This window comes from Artibeus jamaicensis, unplaced genomic scaffold (genome assembly GCF_021234435.1).
Source record: "Artibeus jamaicensis isolate MK-2021 breed Jamaican fruit bat unplaced genomic scaffold, CSHL_Jam_final contig_415, whole genome shotgun sequence".
NCBI lineage: Eukaryota > Metazoa > Chordata > Mammalia > Chiroptera > Phyllostomidae > Artibeus > Artibeus jamaicensis.
This window is the reverse complement of record NW_026521823.1, coordinates 37468268-37489419: the sequence shown is the minus strand read 5'-3', so window position 1 is coordinate 37489419 and position 21152 is coordinate 37468268. Positions and strand designations below refer to the sequence as shown.

General features: G+C 49.4%; 1 protein-coding gene across 1 annotated transcript in view; it reads right to left on the bottom strand.

Annotated features, from left to right (window-relative positions):
* LHFPL6 (LHFPL tetraspan subfamily member 6) overlaps positions 1 to 20714 on the bottom strand; it is a 144498-nt gene extending 123784 nt beyond the window's left edge. The window contains exons 1-2 of the mRNA XM_037129647.2: positions 20396 to 20714; positions 18037 to 18630 (exon numbers count right to left, since the gene is read on the bottom strand). Of these exons, the coding sequence (XP_036985542.2) occupies positions 18037 to 18421 (385 nt within the window). The 5' untranslated portion in view covers positions 18422 to 18630; positions 20396 to 20714. The remainder of the gene's footprint in view (positions 1 to 18036; positions 18631 to 20395) is intronic.
* Between the last annotated feature and the right edge of the window lie 438 nt (positions 20715 to 21152).

Sequence of the window (21152 nt, the reverse complement as noted above, 5' to 3'; positions counted from 1 at the left end):
GAGGTGATGGTGAGATTCGCTCACGTTGTAGCCACAGCGTCCTGGCAGCTGGCCAGATAGGAAAGGCTCCTGGTCAGCAAAGTCCAAGTTGAGGAGATTTCTGAGTACCTTCGCCACCTTCCACAGGGACAGTGGCAGCGTTTCTCAGCCCCTGTCGCCGACGGTTTCTCTTTTTTCTTTGCAGGAAAGGAACAGCCAACTCAACTTCTGTCTGGAGCACACGGCTGACTCGACATCGTGGGGTGACGGGGACACAAGCACCGTGCTAAGGACCAAAATGACTACATCGACGTGACGTGGTAGCTGTGACCTCTGTACAGCACCATTTTCAGTGACTGACGACGTCACCGTCGCCTGCGATTGGAATGGGACTACAATAGGGACAGGTAAAGAAGACACTTTGAAATCAACTTGATCAGACATGTGTACATCGAAGCAGGTCTTTAAGCACAAGGCTACTGACACCTAACACAGAAAATTCCATGCGTGTGTCTTTTGTTGTAAGGTGTGGACACCTACGGACAGCCCATCTGGACTTCTGGGGGCAGGCTGAGGGCGGGGGCAGCCGGGGCTGCTGGGGGGACAGAGCCAGGCTGTGGGAATGGGACCTGGGAGCTGTTTGTGCGCTGAGTCACGTTCCTTGGGACTAGGTCGGAGGTTTGAGGACAGAGGGCGTGCAGCCAAAGAATGCCCGCAGGAGTCGCCCGGGGCCGTGGTGCAGACAGCGTCTCCCAGCACCTCCGAGGGACCGTGAGACCCAGTGCCGAGTAGAGAGTGTGCCTTGTGTATGCTCTGCGCCCTGGTCTGCCTCCCTCCCCTCACCCCGCCCTGTGCAGAAGTCCGGGTCCTGGCCGCAGATGCCGTGCCCCACCTGCTGAGGTGGCCCCGGCACAGCCTGAGAGGCCTTGCAGTTTCCAGGGTCCTTTACTTAAGCCTTTGGTTCTGCGGCTCCCTGCAGGTGGGTGCCGAGTGCAGATAACTCGCTGCCTGTGGGGACTGGGGGGCATGGGAGGCACGCAGCTGATGCAGTGCCGTAGGAGTCTCCCCCATCAGCATGGGTGGCAGCCCGGAGGAGCTGGACCAGAGAGATCTGTCGGCCTGGCCTGTGGAAAGGAAGGAGTGGCTGGAAGGCAGACCACCCCCCACAGCCAGCCCCCTGAAGTGCAGGAGAGCACCTGGCCTGTGCCACACCCAAAACAAATGTAGTCCCAGGGGAACAAAGAAACACTGTCTCTTGCTCAGCTGTCTGGCTCACTGGTCATTGCTCAGGACCTGCACCCCCAGTGTTGCACTGACCTGTCCTCTGCTTGGGCCATGTGGCCTTTGTAGTCATGTGGCCCACGGCCTGCAGGAGGAAGTCTGGCTGTCTGTCTCTCTCCTTGACCTGGTGGAGCAATCGCCAGTGTGTTCCTGTGCTCTCTTGCCCGGGAGCACATGACCTTGCAGCCTTAGCAGCCGCCTGGCTTATGGCTGTGCTGGCCCCACACGCAGCCTCCTGGAAGGAGCCTGGAGCCAGGCATCAGCTGGGAACAAGCTGAGCCACCTGGGTGACTACTGGCAGCCACAGGAGCGCTCCAAAGGACGGCACTTTAAACTGGAGCAGGAACTCTGGGCACTGGCTTTCGTTTTGGTCTTGCTGAGGGTGGCTAGGCTTTATTAGAATTCTGCAGAGGAGATGAGCTCAAAGATGAGGAGTCCCCATTCTCCCAATGGCTCAGCATACGAATAAAAACCTCCTTCCTTTCTCACCAGCCAATGCCTTTTGAGTTGGCCTTTTGTGGCAGAGGACAACTGAACCCCCTTTTTTGTTTGGTAACCGCACGAGTGCTGGACACAAGAAGTGACCTGGCCAAAAGAAAGGGGGGTTAATTCACAGCGTCACATAGAGAGCACAGACCCCAAATTAGTACCTTGCACAGCTGAGACACAGATTTAAAATTTTTCAGAATGATTCTAAGCAAATCATCAGCCAAATAAGTGTAACAGCTGTGATAAGTACAGGGCGTGCCGAGACATTATAGCAGGGGCCTGATAATCGCAGGCGGTAGATAGTGCTCCGCCCACCGGGCCTCCGCTAGAAAGTACAATGTTGATAAAGTTGAAAGGATGCTCACGGCAGGCAGGGTCCCTTCCAGCTGTGCAATCAGAGAAGACTGCCTGGAGGAGTCGACATTCTAATCTGGCCTTGAAAGACAAGTAGATTTGGGGCTTATGAAAAGGGGAAGAGAAAGGCGAAGGAAATAGTTTCTGCACAGGAACCGAAGTGGGACTGGGGCGAGAGAGCACAAGAACCATGAGAAAGCTCGGGCCGCCTGAGCAAAGTGCCCAGGAAGGGTGTCGGTGCACGGTGACGAGACAAAGGGAACTTAGCAGCGCGCTGTAGAAGGTCTTTATCCCCCGGGAGTGGCCGAGGTACTCTGAGGGCTTTGAAGGGCCATGACCACAGCCGGAAAGATGCCTCCGGAGGCGACCAGGGATGCTGTGGAGGGAGGCGGGTGTGCAGGAAGGGAGCCAGGCGAATGACAGTCACCGCCTTGCACAGGTCTCCCGAGCCACCTGAAACCAAGGCCGTGCCCCAGGACACGGCCTGAGAACAACATTCCATGCCAAGTGTTTTTTTAATGACCACTCAGAGATGATGACCACTGTAGTGGCATGTTTCAGTTATATCCAGTTACCTATTAACTAACTTTTTCACGGTGTGTTCAAGACAATAAAATTTCTCGTCGTTCTACGGGATCCAGCCTCTGACAGCGAAGTAATTCACTGTTATATTGTGCATTCTCCTGCCCTGGTTTTATCTCCCATTTCAAAAAGCACTTTATCTTTCTCTTACCATATAGTTGGTTCAGTTTTTTAAGAGTTATATATAACCTTCAAAGGTATTTTCCTTGTATTTGGTTCAAATCCCCTGAGGACCAGAAACGAGAGCTTCCAAACCCCCTCCCTGAGCTCCAATCTTAGGAAACTTCACCTCGACGTCACCTGCAAAGGCCGCCGGCAGGATTATTTTGCAAAGATAAAAGAGCGATCCAGCTGAAGAACTCAGTATGGAGGCTTGTTTTTGGCGGGACGGCGATGATGTCCTTCCAAGGGGGAGTCTAGTGACCAGAGCCAGGAGTTGATAAACGGCTCTCTGGCTCACACGCCTGAACTGTATTTACTTGTTTTTTCCTCCATAGTAGACTGTCACGGTTTCAAGTGCAAGGCTGCAGCGGGGTTGTCAGATTCACTGAGAAAATCTGCACAAGAGTGTGTGGGGTGTTGTAAAAGGCTACATTAAAAGCAGACTTGAACTCGAAACACTTTTACCTTCAGTTAGCCTCTGGTTATGCACGAGGGATACAAATACAGACGGGTAGTAGCCAGGCTACGAATATGAGGGATCAGATCAAAGAAGAGATGGAGTGTTTAAGGTGGTATAAAAGAATCACCAGGATGAAGCAAACCCACAATACGGGGGCACATGCTAGAAGAAGAAACCCACTTGTTCACATGCTGAGAATCTCTACAGAGATGTGTCTGCTGCACCCCAAATGTGCGATCTGTGGCAGTCACACGGAGCCAGTGGAAAGCCTGTGGGGAAGAGCCCTGCTGGTTCACAGACTGGCTGGGCCAACGAAGCCGGGTACCTAGCAAGCTAGACGTAGATGGCGGCATAGCCAAAGTTCTTTCCTGATCGTTTCTATAGTCATTTCTGAGCCCGCTTCATTTCTTTATACCTAATATCTGGAATGCTGCCCAGCACCACGCGAGATTCCGTACATAGTTGTGTAAAGAATGAAGCATATAAACTTGTTCAGGTAAGCTGAAGTTTGAAAATTGAAGTTAACTATTAAGAATAGCCGCCACTCCCTGGGAACCTGGTTTTCCAGGCCCGACGCTGTGTGACTCGCACGTATTTGACCGTCACGACAACCCAGTGAGTTAGTGTGACTGTGAGTTCGAGGTGCAGGAACTGAAGCCGAGCGTCAGTGCCTTCCCCGGGACTGTCAGGCAGGACAAGAGCCTCCAGCTCTGGGTCATGCTCACTACGTGCTATTCTTGCTCAGTGTTAACATGCAGTACAATATTTTGCCATAAACGGGGGAAGCTGGGCAAGAACCCAACTGGATGAGTGTAGCCAACTACTAAGAAGAAATCACTATGTAATTGACTAGTACATACAAGTGGTGCTTAAGCCTCCCTTCAGGGAGACAGAGCTTTGGATAGGAAACCCCCATCTCCTTACTTGCTGTAAGTAAAAATAAAAGGCCTTGCTGACAACCACTCGTTATTTTTTTTTTGTAATCTTCGCCTGAGGACATGCTTATTGATTTCAGAGAGAGGAGAAGTGGGGGACAGGCAGGGGAGAGAGAGAAAGGGGGGAACATATATATGAGAGAGAAACATCAATCGGTTGCCTCCTGCATGTGCCCCAACTGGGGATCGAACTCGCAACCTACACATGTACCCTAACTGGAATCAAACCCGTGACCTTTTGTTGAACGGGACAGAGCTCCGGCCAACCGAGCCACACTGGCCAAGGCAACCAAGCACCTCTCATTCCTGAACGGAGCACCCCAAGTGGCGAACCCCCTGAGTTTGGAAACAGGGCCGTGGAGCTGCCGAGAGCCAGAATCCAGCTCCATCTGTCCAGACCCGGTGTTCACTCGCCTTGCAGAACACCACATGGCTGAAGAATAGGCTGAACACACGAACAGAAGGCAGCACTTGGAGATTTGCTAATGTAAGAAAAAAGTACTAACGTTTCATTTTATTTGGTGTTACAGAAACATATTTTTCCGGGATCTGATTGCATGTGGAATTTGGAAGCATCCCACGTGGGAAAAACCTGTTGATATTCTGATCTTAGGCTGTAAGTAATGCCACAAAAACAATCTGCCACAATTTACAGGCTTAATCAGCTAAATAGAGAACGTAGAGAGAAATCAAAACATTTGCCTTGTCCAATATTCTCTGTCATCTTCAAATCTCACCAGACTGCCAGGTCTGCCTTGACTGGACGGCAAGGCCCACGCCACACCAGACTCAGGTGTGTGGGGCTTCGCTGAAGTCCAATGTACGTGAAACAGCCCATGCAGGGGAGGACGAGCTCATGGCTGCGTGATGTAGTGGAACCTACTGGGCACCATGAGCAACAGACAGCGCAGCTGAGGTTTAAATGGTGCTTCCCTGGACACTACAATCAGAGAGCCACCAGCGGGAGGCTGAGATAAATGAACAGACTAGACTGCCTTTCACCAGGAGAGCAAAATATTCAATCAAATACCATCTTTATGCATGAGACCCAAACCACAGAAAAATTAAAAGGTTAAAACACATACCCTCACACCTCTGCTTGTTCACTGCATGGCCACGCCTAGATTCTTCATGGCAGTGAACATCATGAAGAATGATTTTTTCCCTACCTGAATTTTCTTGTCATTATGCCAGAAAAATAGGACGTATTCCTTCAAAGAGCAAACTTCAGAATCCTGCTCCACCTGCAGAGTAGCTATTACGCACTGGACACCATCCTAAGGGAGGCTTAGAACTGCTGGTTGCGTTATACAGAGCTAGGAGCTTGCCTTCCCATCAGTACAGCTAGATGGTAAAGGAAAGTGTCAGGGTTCAAAAGCCATGTCTTTTTAAGAGTAAATGAAGCAGCCCTGGTCGGTATGGCTCAGTTGGTTGGGTGTCATCCCACAAACCGAAAGGTTGCTGGTTTGATTCCCAGTCAGGGAATGGGTCTGGGTTGCGGATTCAGTCCCCAGCTGGGACATGTGCAAGAGGCAACCAGTCGATGTTTCTCTCCCTCTCTTCCCTCTTCCCTTCCCCTCTCTCTGGAATCAATAAGAGAAAAAAGAGTAAATGAAGTAACACTCTCACATGAAGGTTTTCAAAGATACTATTTTCATAGATGTATATGAAAAAGTATATTTTCATATATGAATTGAATATCTATTCAACTGAATATTGAATATATATTATATGTATATTCACATATGAATTGAATCTATACATTCAATTTCATGTTAAATATATAATTCATATATATATATATGACCTGTTCTTTCTCATGAGATTTTGGCCCCTGTTTCCAACCGGCCACTTGGCCTTCCACCTTCAACTCCCACCGGAACCTGACCCACACCTGCCCAGCCCCTGCTCACCACCCTGCCCCCCCGCCACACCAGCAGCCGGCACCCCAGTCTCCAGGGGGAAGCCTCATTCTAGGATGCTCACAGAGACAAAAAACGGAGCAGCCGCCACTGACGCGCATTCCCACAGGTGGTTTTCCTCCCATCCTTTGTATCTTTGTCTCTTGCATTTCCCAGGGTCCAGAGTCTCACTGGACAAACCCCCAGGGAGGGTCCGCAAGGCCCGACCAAGGGAAGTGCAGTTGGGTGAGCCTTCACCTTCTGGGCGGGGGTGGGGAGGTTGGAGGTTCAGGAAAACCAGGAGAGCGGGGCGAGCCAATCCTGTACAGCAGGAGAGCAGGAGGGGACTGCAATTCCATGGCCGTGTAGCTGCCTCAGTGGACAACCCCCCTCCCCCAGAAATAGAAAAGTATTTCACAAAAGAACTCAATCCATAGCAAATCATTACGGAGCTTCCAATTCAGCCATCTGGTCCTCTTGGCTTTTTCAATGAGCAATGCTGACGACTCAGAAGGCACCCGGGGTCTGCGGCTGTGTTTGGCTGAGGCTGGCAGCAGCCGACCTGTCCCGCAGCCTGTTCAATATGGATGCGGTCCTGCAGGGCCTTGAGCACATCAACCCGGTACCAGCTCCCTGAATCATCGGAGCATCCGCATCACATTTGTCCATACAATTCCTGGTCCTAGAGTCTGCGCCTCCTGAAGCCAGACGCTACCTACCTTCAAGTCAGGACTCAACACCAGGCTCAGCACCTGCCGCTCTCCAAAACAGGAGTTTGCTCGATGGCTGCAAAGCTGAACCGGATTAAAAACACGTATGCGGCAGCTTTCCAAGGAGACCATGTTATGTGAAGTATCAGACAGACGGCAAACTTTTACTGTCTGCTCTGTCTCGGGCACTTTGCTGGGCTCTGGGAATAGTGTGGTAAGTGAGGCAGAAGAGGCCTCTGCCATCAGGGGGTTAAAGCGATCAGAGAACAAAGACACTGTCCACACATCTGCAAAAATGAAGTAACAAAAGTGAACAAAATGCCGTGATGGAACTAGATGCAACACCATAAAAAATTACTGTATTATGGGTGCTTTTTTCCATTAGTTTTTTATTCCATTCCGTTTGTTTGAAGGGTACAAAACTTTTAACAGTTGTACCCCAGAACAAAATACCTAGGCATCAGTATCACTTAACTCATACACACATACAATACACAGAGAAATTCCATAATGACTCTCCCTTTTCGAAAGATGGCAATGGTTGGTTACCTCTGCCTTGGAAGGACGGCTAGAGGTCAAAGCGTCCAGGAACTTTCCAGCCAACTACCACTTCCCTCCCCTTCACTTGCCTTAAATGAACAGACTCCTCTGTACAAGGGTAACAGCCCCTTCCCGCTCAGCCTCTTGGTCTCGGGTTTCTTATCTGATGAGCGTCCTCACCACTAACCCTTCTGGCCCCACCTCTCCAGCCTTAGCTGCACTCTGCCTCTTGCTTTCTGCCTGTTCTGCGGGCTCACCCTGAGCATTTTGTCCCCGATGGTCCCTCCCTGGGACATGTCCCCCCCTGCCTCTCTGTGCTTCAGGTCTCAGCTCAAACCTGACATCCTCAGAGAAACTGTCCCCGGCACCCCATCCAGACACAATTGCCTATGGTGCCCCTTTCCTTCCTACCACTCAGCGCACTTGTAACTGTACATTCATCTGCGGGAGTATTTGATTCATGTTCATCTTTCCTATTAAAATTCCAGGTAGACACGATCCACACCTGTCTGATCAGCATTCTAGCTCCAGTGCCTAGAAGGGAACCTGGCACATAGTAGGCACTTAAAAATCACTTGTTGAATAAACGAACAAAAAGCACCACAGTAACTTTTCTTCATGTTGTTGCATGCAGTATGGCTACACTTTTAAGCCTTGTAAATACCTGGGTAACTTCCCTTAAGGCTGGAATTGATGTTCTTCCTCAGAGCACTGTCAGGAGAAGTAACTCTCAGTTCTTAGAAGGGACGAGGGAGATGAGAAAGACATTGCCTTAATTTCTAAAAATTATAATTTTCCATTGAAGTTAGGTATTGCAATGCCAAATAAGAAAAGTGAATCAAATGACCAGCAGCAAAAATGATGTCCTAGCCTCATGGAAGAGAACGTGAAAAATCTTCTATTTTTAATCCAAGACCCCTGTGCACACACAGTAGGGGAGGAGAGATAATGTGGGAGCCTTGGATTGTCCCGAGGAGCCAACTGTGGCCCGGAGTAAGGAAAAGCTACACCAAATTTGACTGTGCCCTCTGCCCCGCCTCCGCCACATACATGCTGGAACGTCAAGGTGCTGGAGGGAGCCCAGCACCTGCTGTGTGCGGGCCCGGCCCACACAACCTGGAGAAACACGGTCGTGTCTCCTACACAGCAGCCCCTACTAGGAGCAACTATATCCAATGAGGATGACGCGCAGCTGCAAAATCGCACTGTTTTAGAACCCAAAGACACGCTTCTGTTTCTCAAAGATTTTATATAACACATATATGAGAACTATAAATTATGTTGGAATGACAGTATTATTGCAAGTCATGTTTTCCTTAATCATGAGAGCTAGAAAATAATGAAAACGCCTAGTTTCTTACATGAACAGAAATACAGAACGACCGAGGCATTCATTCATTCGTTCATTCACCTGTTCCTCTAAAGACAGGGGCAGCGAGACCTACCAGCCTCTCCCTCAGAAACGTCTTCACAATCCTTTTCTCTGTATTCCCACAGCTTTAACGAGGTTCTCTGCATCTTACTCTACTGGTTGCGCTCACTGCCTTTTCTGGTTTGGGGAGTTCCCCAAATCAATCTTCACTCTCCACTGTTACTAGATTGCATAGTTCCTAAGTCAGTGTCAACCACAGCCACTCAAAAGCTGAAGTTCGGTTAACTATAGAGTTCGTTCCATTCATTGCATGGAATGTAAATAGGAACCTTCAAAACCTGACTCCATCTGTCCCCTCCACTTTTACCCTTTGTCCCATCCTCCCTAAGTCACACCTGGTCGATTGCCAGTCCCTGAACTCCCATAAGATCTTTTCCTAAGTCCTTGGCTTCGAAAACTTCTGGGAGGAGAGACCACTGCTGTCAAAGGTACTGCCCAGGAAATAGCTAGAGAGGGAGAAACGTCTGGCTGTCCCCGCCTCTACCGGCTGCATGTTGTTGAGATGCCAGCTGTCATCTCCTGACATGGATGGCCAAGCAGAAGGGCAGAGTGCACAATGACTGCCCCACCTGGCTGCTGAGTGGGCCTTGCTCACCACTGTGCATGGCAAACATGGAAGTGTGAGCCTGTGCCATGAGTCTTTGGGCTGTGATCACAGCTCTCACGTGGGTTTCCTGCGTGAGGCTGTGCACTGAAGTGCAGAGCCCTTGTCTCCATTTGTATCCGAACACCTACCACCGTATTTGGTGTGTCGTAGGCCCTCCATGAATACTGCTAGGCGCCCATAGACACTATCCCCCGGTGTAAAACTGAGCATTTCCCAAAGCTTGTTCTGTGGGCCATTAATTCAAATGGGTGTTAATGCATATTTCAGGTGGAGGGGACTCTGCCATTCCATATTACTTTTTGAAAAACAGTGTTAAAATGAAGCTGTTATTTTAGTCCATTGGAGCTGCTGTAACGAAACAGGACAGACCAGGTTGACAGAGATCAGCTCACCAGCACAGCGGGGTAGGGACCTGCTCTGGGTCGCAGACTCCTTGTTGTCTCCCCCCATGGCAAGAAGGGCAAGGGTGCTCTCTCCACCCTCCAGCGTAAGGGCGCTGGTCTCACTCCTGGGGGCTCCACCCACATGACCCGATCACCTTGGGCAAAGGCCCTGCCTCCTAACGTCATCACCTTGGGCATTGGGATTTCACCGAATGAGTCTGTGGGGAACAGGAATGTGAAAACCATGGCGGTTGGTTCCTTTATTACAGAAAATAAGTAAAACTCATTCAGGGCTTTTAAAATGTCCTTGAAGAGGAAGACCTGTTATACGGTAGCATTTCAACATGTAACTGAAGAACACGCTTTTCCAAAGGACTAACATTATACAGGGCACGTTAGTTAAGGGGATATTGCTTTAAATGTCCCCATCTGTTAACATTATTTTATTTCACTTTTGAAGTATTTCTGTGAGGTATAGAAGAACAAGGTCACACCTTACAGATACAAAAATATGGCTAATAAATAATTGAAACTAAATAATACTTCCAGTAATAATTGAAAATATAAGCTGTTGTTTGCTATTCTAGTCACTGCAGGGCTAGAAGGAAAACATAAATTTAGTTCCTGCTCTGTTTGAAGAGGAGGCATACAAGAAAAACAGCGAGCCAGAGAAAGGAGCTTTCTTCTTATCCAACACTATTTTTAGGCCTGTTTTGACCATCAAGGTACTCGGTGTTGCCTGATTATTAAAAAATATGATACACAGGTCGGTTCTGGAGTTGACAGTAGGATTTGAGCTTCATGGACTCCAGGAGCAAGTCACGAAGTGGTGTGATGTCCACCATATAGAGAAGAGAGAGGCTAATGAGATCCCCCACTAATGAGTCAGCGACGTCAATGTTCTGGAACTGGGGCCAAGTGACTCTGACACTGTGATCTTCTAAAAATAACCACTCGGAGTCCCTGGGAAACCACCAGGCTCCAACAGAGTGATCTGGCTAGAACTCTGTTCATTTCGATCTTAATATTTTATTGATCAAGACTGACAACCCAGAACATCATCCTTCACTTCTAAAGAAAGGCAGGAGGCTGTGGGTCTTGTTATTTAAGGAGAGGGTCCTCCGGCATTAACATCATCTTCACTCTTAACGGAGCATTATTACGAAGGCTTCTGACAGTGAGGCGTGTGCACTAGAAAGCCTGGCCAGCGTGCAATAATGAAAGAGCAGATTCTCCTGTTAAGTAATTTTTAAAAGACAGTATGTTCATTTGGGTCAGGTGTGTCGGCCTACTGCTCTCGCGGTCTCCCTACCACACAGAACATTATTAACATCCACCTATCATGTGCTTACTTCTCGAGAACTGGCAGAATTAGTTAGTTTATCACAGCACTCCAAGCAGTTCTGTTGCACTACAAACAGAAACTGAGGACCACAGATACATTATAAACGTCACGTGAAGGGACGTCTTATCCAAAATGGTCAGGAATTCTGAATTCAATACGTAATACAACGGGAATTTCAATGAATACTCTATTATGGTGACAGTATTCACGGCTCAGCCAATAACTAATGGATGACTCGGGGCGTCACTCTCTCAAATGCAGTGGCTTCCGCTGTAAAGAAAAAAAATTACCTGCCTCACTGGGGTGAAATGAGAACTGAATAGATTCCACAGATCGCTGGTCCCTTTGGCGTGCGGGGCCCAAATGAGTTAGAAAAACACTTAATACTACACTTAGTGTACAGTGTACCCTTCCCCTCCCCCCAAGGAGGTTGGTGAGAGGCCATCAAGTTACTAAAAGGCTCTGCCAGTTCTGCTGCGATGAGATCTATGAAATTCCACAGCTAAGTGCTCCTCAGACCTACTCGTTTCCCAAATTATTTTGCCTTTTCCTGTTAACGCCTGTGGGGACACCCAGGAATCGGTGTTCCCCAGAACACACTTGGGGGTGACACCTTCAGAGCACCCAAAGGTGGACCTGAAAGACATCCCAAGGAGAACTTTTGAACCGGACTCCGCTATCCTTTGCCATTATGCCCGACACACTGCTCTTGGAAAATGAAGGGAGCAGGGGCATTGGAGGACTGACCGTGTAACACTGATGATTCGAAACTGCAACACGAAATGATGTAAAGCTCTTGGGTGTGTGTTTTAAGTGTTTAAAGTAGGAAGAGTCACAAACTGACGTTCCTCTGTTGGTTTTCTTTGTGAATAACAACATGAGTTTGCCAGACTGCGGACCCATTTGCAGCCCGTGAGTCAGCGAGGCTGACTGTCCCTAGTAACCCTGGCCTCAGCCGAACGTGGCTGTGGCTGTGTCAGCTGCTGCTACCAAAGGGAAGAAAGCTAAACATCAAACGAGTCTCTTAGAAAAACTCTGCATCAAGAAAAGGAAGATTTGATCATGCCAAGAATTAAGGAAATAAAACAATCTACACAATTCAAAAAATAAACCTTGCATGGCTTCAAACATGACAGACTCAAGTGCAATGGATAACTCCTTCTTCCACCAGTTTTGAGAATAATTATCATTATTATTTTTGAGTTTAGAGACACAGTCTTAGGAAGTAAAAACTAGTAACTCGGAATAAGGAAAAACTGAGCACACTTGGCAGTAAAGAAACCAGGGATTTGAGCACATCCTCAGGGACCTCGAGCCGGCCACAGCTCCCTGTTCAGGGCCCTGGATGCAAAACATAGCACTGGAATAACAGCCGGCTGGTAATTTGCAGTTGGAGTCACACGTCAAAATAAGCATTTCCATCTAAGCATAGCATGGAAAAGATGTGGGTACTCCGCCTCCGGGCCGCCCATCACCAGGACCAGCTCAGGTCGGCAAAGCGCCTTAAAGGAGAACAGAGTTAGGAGCCACTCCGCTCTGACTCTGCTCCTCACTGCTGAGAGCACATTATCCCCAAATAACAACACTGGACGGAACGGGACTGATAATCCACACAGAGCTTAACAGTTGATACAAGTGTATGTCCTGGAAGGTTTTACTGAATGAAATTGGCTCACCTTTCTCAAAATGTGTCCAGAACCCGAGGGGGGTTCGTGGAAAGTGCTTCTCGTGGGCCCCACCCAGGCCCACTGAGTCAGACACTCTGGGCAGGGCCTCGGACTCCCTACGTGGAATAAACTCTTAGGTGACTTTTAGGGCCACTACAGAGTTAAAAGAATATTGTGCTGAATTCTGACATCAATTATTCATATGCAGAACTTGGAAGCTTTGTAGGAAAGTCTGAAAACCATGAAAAACTTTCCAAATTAAGGCTTAAAGCCCAAGTTCTCACGCGCGCGCGCACATGCGCACACACACACACACACACACACACAAAACAAAAACCCCCCAAACCTGGTGACAATGGTTTTTTTGGAAATATAATTTTAAAACATCATTAGGCACAACCATGTAAAATGTCATGCCTTAGATGTTATTAAAGATCAGTGCCTTTAACAAAAGCAGAGCCAGGCCACATGCTGTGTGTGGCGCAGGCTATTGGCCGTCTGCCCCACATGTCCCCCCCACTCAGTCCTGGTTGGCCAGACCTTGCTCACCCTGTTGCCTTCTCCATCTCAAGCAGGTTCCTTTTTATTATCAGTGTGTGTGGGACAGGCAGGTGTGGTGGCAGGTGTGATCTGTGGCCCTGGAAATTACTATTATTCAGTGAGAATGCCACATCTTCCCTACGGATGTTTGAGACCAGGTGGCTTTGCCCTTATTCAAAGCTGGTTCAGGTATCGCCCTGCCCAGCGGCAGCAGCTTAGACGGGCTGGTTCCTGCAGGCCTTCCTGGCCTCGTCATCCCACTTCTCCCAAATGTGCATGGCTTCACTGAGCTGGCCAAGGGCTGCCCGGGCCGGACTTTGTGGTCCACAGTATGGTCTTCATGTCTCTCAGTTCGTAATTCCTCACTGAAAATCCACTGTGTGAGAGCTACAGAGGATGTATTAAGGTTCCCTCTTAGTTCTCCATCTATAAAATCTTGTTTCTGGTAAAGGATAATGGTAAATGAAAGAACATATATGATACAGATTATGTAATGTATATATAATATCTTATAATATGTATATGATATGTATTAAGAGAGAGAACTGAGTTCTGGAAGTAAACTGTCTACCAGAAGTCACATTTTAAAAAACATGAAACAGTTAACTGAGAACAGGAAGTGGTCTCAGAACCAGCGTTATCTGGGAACTGTATTAGAAATACGAATTTTCGGTCCCCTCACTCCACCAAACCTAGTGGATCAGAAATTCCCGGGTGGGCCCCCAAATCTGTGTTTTATAAAGTCCTGCAGGTGATTCTGATGCATGCTAGAGTTTCAGAACCACTGGCCTGGATTTCTAGACAACTCACCGGCACCTTAGGTTGTAGGTGAGAGGGAGCCAAATGAAGCATCTACAAGATGCTGTGGACAGTGCAGCAAGAGACCTGCCCGCTCTTCCCACTGGCCCAGAAAGGCCTGGGTTTCCTAAAATTAGAGCGACTCCAGTTAAGACACTGTCACTATAAAGCCACTCTGCTCATTAATATGCCAACACATCCTGTATCTTATTCCTCAGCTGCCACTTGACAGAGAACCTGGGTAGGAAGAAAAGTAAAGGGAGGCGTATCCTTTGACAGGTCAGGTTTAAAGCGGGGTGGGGGCGGGGGTCCTAGGCCCTCATCCTGAAGGGGTGAAAGACAGGCCCAGGTGGGATCGCGCTGTGAGGGGGCCTTGGAAAGGCAGGGATGCTTTCAGCGACAGAGGAAGTGATGCTCAGAGAAACTGTCAGCATCCCTGGCTTGGGCTGCCCTACACTACCCACCAACCAAGGAGATGTTCTCCCACGGCTGCTTAGAACACGGGAGTGTCTGCATTGGAAGAAGAGCTGTTTGCCGCTGCGGCGCGCTCGACACCCATCTTCTGCACACGTGGGGCGCCTATCCACACCACATGCGGATTGCTCTCAACCTGGGACTCTCTCCGGGGCCTCCCCACGACAGTTTCCGGAGTTGAAATCGGCAAATTCAGATGCTGGCATTCACGGGCCCCAGTGGATGGAACTTCCTTACGGTGTCTTCACGACGTTCTTACTACAGGCTTCATTGGCAGAGCATGTAAATAACATGTTTTACCAACACACCCATCAACATCTCCGTCACAGTACTTAACGACGACAGCAGTATTGGAAAGCACATAATTTTCTATTCGACAAACAAAAACAGCATTAAAGCCTCCACTTGCTCACAGCACGTGCCCACACTATGCGAACGCTAACATCTTTGTTATACCTTCTATTTCCCAAAGGCTTTCAACACGCCTTTTAAAAACTCAGTTAGGGGTAAAAACTCAACCCAGACTTGTTTTTACAAACGATGACAAAAAATACGACTTAAAATATAAGAGGGAGACGGTGGCCTGCAAAGTTTATGTTCGAGTTACTTCGGAGGAAGTCACAGGAAGCGTCCTCCCCTAGGTGGCAACTGTCCGGGGGCAGAGTCCCCTTTTGTATTGTTCTGTCGGCCGACGGGTGACATTTTAACCTCTAATCAACCATAGCAGGATTATTCAAAATTGAGGTTGGCGTTTTGTCCTTTAACTAGTCCCCAAGTGCCGCCGGGGTCTGCTGCCCGATGCCACACCATATGTGTGCACGCTGGACCCAGCAGGCAGCTGGCATGAAGCAGGATGACTCTGGACTCTGCCACCCTGCCGCTTCCTGTTGTTGCTGGAACGGCCCTAACTTTAGCTAAACATAACCCTCCGGGGGAACCATTTTTAGCAAGAGCACCCGCCCCAGGGCCCCGTACCCTCCGTGCTGACTCTGGTCCCAGGCACTGCCCTCTGCCATCGTGGAACTCACGGAACTCATAGAACTCACTGCGGTGGGCTTCTGCGATCTTCATGAAACCCACCCAGCTTAGGAAACATTTCATAAAATGAAACGATTCGCCGCTGAAGTGGATATGAATAAAAACACAACCCCCTAGGAAACGAACAACAGGAGGAATTCTCTTTGATGCTTTTTTTTTTTTTTTGCTTCTGTCAGCTGGTTTACCATGACACGACGGCAATTAAGGGCAGACTTCCCAAAGCCTTCTCCATAATTCAAGTTATCTTCTAATTCTAAATTTACTATCACTTTGAGCAGTAGGGTGTCTTCACCTCCTTGAGCCCTCACGAGCTTCGATTCAGAAAAACCCTCTTAGGTTTTGCATTTGGACATTTTTTTTTGACAGATATGAAAAATATATATGGGAAGTGAGAGAATACCAACCGTTGGTCATACATTACACTCTTAGCTTAATGTCAGTACACTTACCAAGCCAGGGTTCATGAAGAGCACACACAAAGAAAAAAGCCAGTCCCTTTTAAACATATACATATAACTTCCCTCCTTGGTCTTTCTCCTTGGGTTTTTCTGTAAAGTTAAGCATTTAGCTCTGTACGATCATCCAGAAAATCTATACACAGTTTACAGAAGGAAGCATAAATCTCATGGGCCTCAGATTCGCTTTCTGTTGCCTTCCTTCATCGTATGTTTAAAGATAATCAATAAGAAATGATTTCTCTTTGTAAGCATTTTCCTGTTCTGCCAGAAATAATAGCAGTCCCTGCCCTGAGATGAAGGGGAAGAGAGGGACGTAACGTGCACCGTTAAGAGGCGAAAAAGAAACCACCTAAGCACTTTTCCAGAGCCAAGTGAAACCAAAACAGCCAATCAAGTGTATTCTCGACGAAAAAGACTTAAATACTCCTGGCATTCGTTTTATTCTTAACATCCACGGCATCAACAAGTTTTCAAACCCTGGATTTATACTGCAACTTCCAACAGGCCTTTTCTGTTTCATAGCAGCGGTGCTGTATTTCTGTACGAATATATGTAGCACGCGCATGTGTCAATATGCAAACACTAAGGCAATAAAGAAAGGCGGGGAAGTGCCCCAAATTGCCTTCTAGGGCAGCGTGAGATGGAAAACTACAGAGAAAAAAAAACAGATGAAAACAAAATTACATCCGGTGAGGAAATACAGAACTGGAGACAACTTTATCCCCTCTTTCCAAACACAACACTTTGCCCACTTGCAGTTTCATCATGAGATTTTTTTTTTTTTTTTTTTTTTACCGAAAACACTATTGAAAGTTTTACACTAAATAATCTGAAATCAGCTGTTGGGGCTTCTCCAATATGTAGACTCCATCTCAAAACTATCCATTTTTAATTGTTTTCTTCTGGGTTTTTCACAGAAGACTGGAAGAAAACAGCAAATGGAATAGTAACAGACTTTTCCTTTGTAATGAAGTTACAAATATATTTTACACATTTTCCTGGCTTTTCCCCCTTCACTCTGTATTATCTATGGAGGTTGTCATAGTTCATCAGGGCAGATTATAAATCAGACAAGTTCAGCCTTTCAGGTTGAAAAATAGAGGTGAAAGGCACAGCGGAAAATATATAAAGTATAATTAAAACCATATGACTGGAGATATTGAAGCAGTACTTGTTGGAGAAAACCCAAGTAAAAATCAAACCTTTTCTGGTGTTAGTGAGACTATCCAGTCCATTTGGACAAGCACACATCATTTGCTAAATATTCTTTTTTTTCCCCCTTAACAGCAGGGGTACCCAGGGAAATGAAACCCTAACAAGGCAGTTGAGGCCCTACAGCTATCCTTGTAGTGAAATTCACAGTTCTTACCATAAAACAGATCTCTTATTTAAAGCAGTAATCACTTATTTAGAAACAGAGTTTAAGATTGGGTAAGAGTCGATTTTACCGGAGAATTACAGACTTAAGACGACTATGTGGAACCAAAAGCCTTTTCTACTTTTCTCTGACGTCTTCGTCATGCAAGACCTGAGAATTCCCGTAAGACACAGAAAATCTAATTACTTACTGTTGGACACAAAGAGCAAGAAGTGATGCAATGCAAACTGTCTCCCCTGCTACATCATAAAGGACCTAAATGCTACTGCCGCACGTAGGTGGCACATAGCAGGCAAATGGTGCATGTGTGTCCAAGGACGTACGGAAATGAAGAACTCTCCAAGTGGTCAGCAGTTCTGGTAAAAAACCTTTGACTCCGGTTGTCTATCACCAAAACCATTTGGTCTCTTTCTCTACAGCATTCCAAGTGTCAGTTATAATAATCTCAGTAGACAACGGGAACATAATTTTCAATATTGCTTTGGGATTCCGGCAAACAAATCAAGTGTAGCCAGTCACTTACCCCCCAGAAACTGGACGCCTCCAGCCACTCTCCCCACCGTCCTGGAGATGAGCTCCGACACGCAGCAGGCCATGAGGGCCGTGAGAGCCACCAGCAGGAGGAGGCCACAGCCCAGGCCGGTCACGATGGTGCAGACCCTCCATTCCGCGCTGGGGATGCCCTGGAAGGAGGCATAGCGCCCACATTCTTCCACCATCACCATCATCTGCCGACTCTCATCGTGTACAGGGTACGAGCACCTCCGGAATGTGCCGAAGGACACAGGCTTGCCCAGCTGGGACCCCCAGAGCCAGTAAGGCATGAAGAACCCCACACAGGAGGTTGCGGCGCAAAGAAATGAGAGCAGAGCCCAGATCACCCCAGTGCAGGTCAGGCTGGATGCCATCTTTCTCCAGGCGGGGCGATGAGGACACAGAGGGACTGTGCTGGGGCTGCCGGGGCTGCAGGAGTGGGTGAAGGTGTCGCACCACTGGGGACGGGGACCGCGGGTGACAGTCCCCTGTCCTGTACTGCGCAGTGTCCACGAAGAGCACGGCTCTTCAGTCTTCCTGGGCCCCCATGTCCCCTCCGCTGCAGAAAGGGCAGTGACAGTCCCTGGGAGAACAAGAAACAGTGAGGGTCTTGGGTTTGTAGTGAAGTGATAACACCAATTCAGCGGCTCCCCACCTTTTAATTAACACGCCTTCAAACTTGCCTCAAGACTTCCAAAGTGGGAAGAACTTAACGTTCTCTATAAACGTCTCTTTAATTCAAGTTTTGTCAAACTCCCTGAAACCTCCGTGTCCTGATCTCCTATAAATGCTCCCAAATGAACTCTGACAGCTATTTACTTAAAAAAAATATATATATGCATGACTTCTATTTACAAGTGCATTCATTTCACAGACTCACGTTAAAAGTTAGGTAGCATTTTTATTGGCAGTAAACACAATTCCAAATATCATAGTCAAATGAACCACACCATGGTTTGTCTGCTCGGTTTGCAAGTTCATGCTCATGATTTGTCGTTAACTTTTCGGTGTCCCGTTGGGTGCATTAACTCCCTGCGGGAGCCCACGTAAAATAATTAGGATAATTTTCACAACCGCAAAGCACGGTCAATGGAACAAACTTTATGGAACATCTACACACTTGGAACGGATAGAGCTCTTGACCTTTCAGCGCCCATCCGGTGGCATTTGGGAACCCCTTCTACTGTGACTGTCCCCTCCTAGAGCAGAAGAAGGAAAGACGGTGCAGAACTTGTCTGCGTAGCTGCAGTTTTGATTCACTGGTTCTGATAAAATTACTGGAACTGTCTCTCCGGGTCAATGGTCATCAGTGTCTAATTGAAAAGTAACACATACTCTCTGGTACTGTACACTCAACCCCAGTCATTCACATAGTTCCACCTGCACCCTGGCGGGTGCTGCTCAGGCACCTCAGCATCCTCCGGGAAAAGCAAAAGATCACTGGTTGGAGATCCAGTCAGGGCACAGGCCTGGGTTGCGGGTTCGGGTCCCAGACTGGGCGTATAGGACAGGCAACCGATAGATGTATCTCTCCCTCTCTCACGCATGTTTCCTTCCCTCTCTTTCTCCCTCCCTTCCCTTCTCTCTAGAGATAAATTAATAAAATCTTTCACATAGTTCCACATGCATTTGACGACCACCACCTCCCTCCCTTTCAAAAAGAGTTCCTGAATCATTTCCCACTCTTTCCATATACAAAATACATACAAAAGCACAAAGGCCACGCACCCCCGAGTTCCAGTGCCAGAACTCTCAACTCCAGCCTGCAGCGTCCCCAGCGAGTGTCCCCTTCCCTCACTTCTCCTTCCCAAGCCTCGCCTCCGCGGCTTCCTCTCCACCCACCGCCCCCTGCACAGTCCCTGTATCACTCCAGGGGAGATCTGGCTAGTGTGGTGTTTTTTTTAAATCTTGTCAACTGCAGTCAGCGTCTGCGTTAGCGGCTAAACTTGTCTGTCTGGGTCGTGAGGCAGGGGAAGATGAGTGGGGGTGACAAGGGCCATCAGCGAGAGCAGGACAAGGCACCGGGGGGCCACGGAGACTGGCTCCTGTACATCAGCCCCCTGCCGCGGCCTCGCCCACCCCGCCCACACCCGAAGACACAGAGGGTCCCCGCTCCAAAAAGAGGGAGCGAGGCGTTTTCCAGCCGGCCTGTGAAGGGAGGGGACAAAGATGGGAAGGCGGCCACCCCCGGAGGCAGACGCCCACGGCGGCCGCGGCGGGCTGGGGGAGCCGGGCGGGCACCCAGCGCAGGAAGTCGGGACCCCGGGGGCGGCACGACTCGGGGTGCGGGGCCGCGGGCAGCAGGGAGCGGGGCCCACGCCCCGCGGGCGGCCGGGCGCTCTACTCACATGGCCGGCGGGCGGCGCCGCCTTCGGTCCCTGGGCCCGGGCGCGCACTCAACTTGCTGTCTTTTCCGGGCGGAACGTCCCCCGCCCGGAGGAGCGTCCTTCCTTCTTAGCCGGGTCCCTAACGGCCACGGAGACTCGGGGGCGAGGGCAGCGGCCGGCTGCCGAGGCGCCTCGGGAGGACCGGCTGCGCCGCCCCCAGTGCGCCCCGAGCGCGCCCCGCGGGTCTCCGGCGGCAGCTCCGGCGGATCGCGGGGCTCGGGGACTCGCTCGCAGAGGCGAAGACCTCGCTTTGGCAGGCGCGGCACGCACCGCCTCCTCCGCGGCCGCCCGGCCCTCCTCTTTCTCCTGTCCCCTCCCCTCGCGCCCAGCGGACCCGGAGCCAACGGCCCGGGACGAGGCCGGCCGGCGGGGACCTTTCCAGAGCGCGGGGAGGGGCGCGCCCCTCCGTCCGCTGGGATCGGAGCCGTCCCCGGGGGCGCCTCCCCGGGCCCGAGCCCCCCTCCTGCTCTCCGCTCCTTGCGACACTTTCAAAGGGGAGAGGGGGGAGGCGGGCAGACCGAGAAGTCGGGGAGAAAGTTGCTTGTCTTCTGGGGTGCTCCCGAGTAGCACGCGTTTCCCGTTTGCTTCTGTGGGTCTGGTATTTGGGGTCTAAGTCCCAGCGGCCTCCCGCCGTTAGAGCCGGCAGATGAGAGCCAGGGCCTGGAAGCCTGGGGTCAAGTGAGCTTCGAGAAGCCCCTTGGGAGGTGGTCACTTGGGA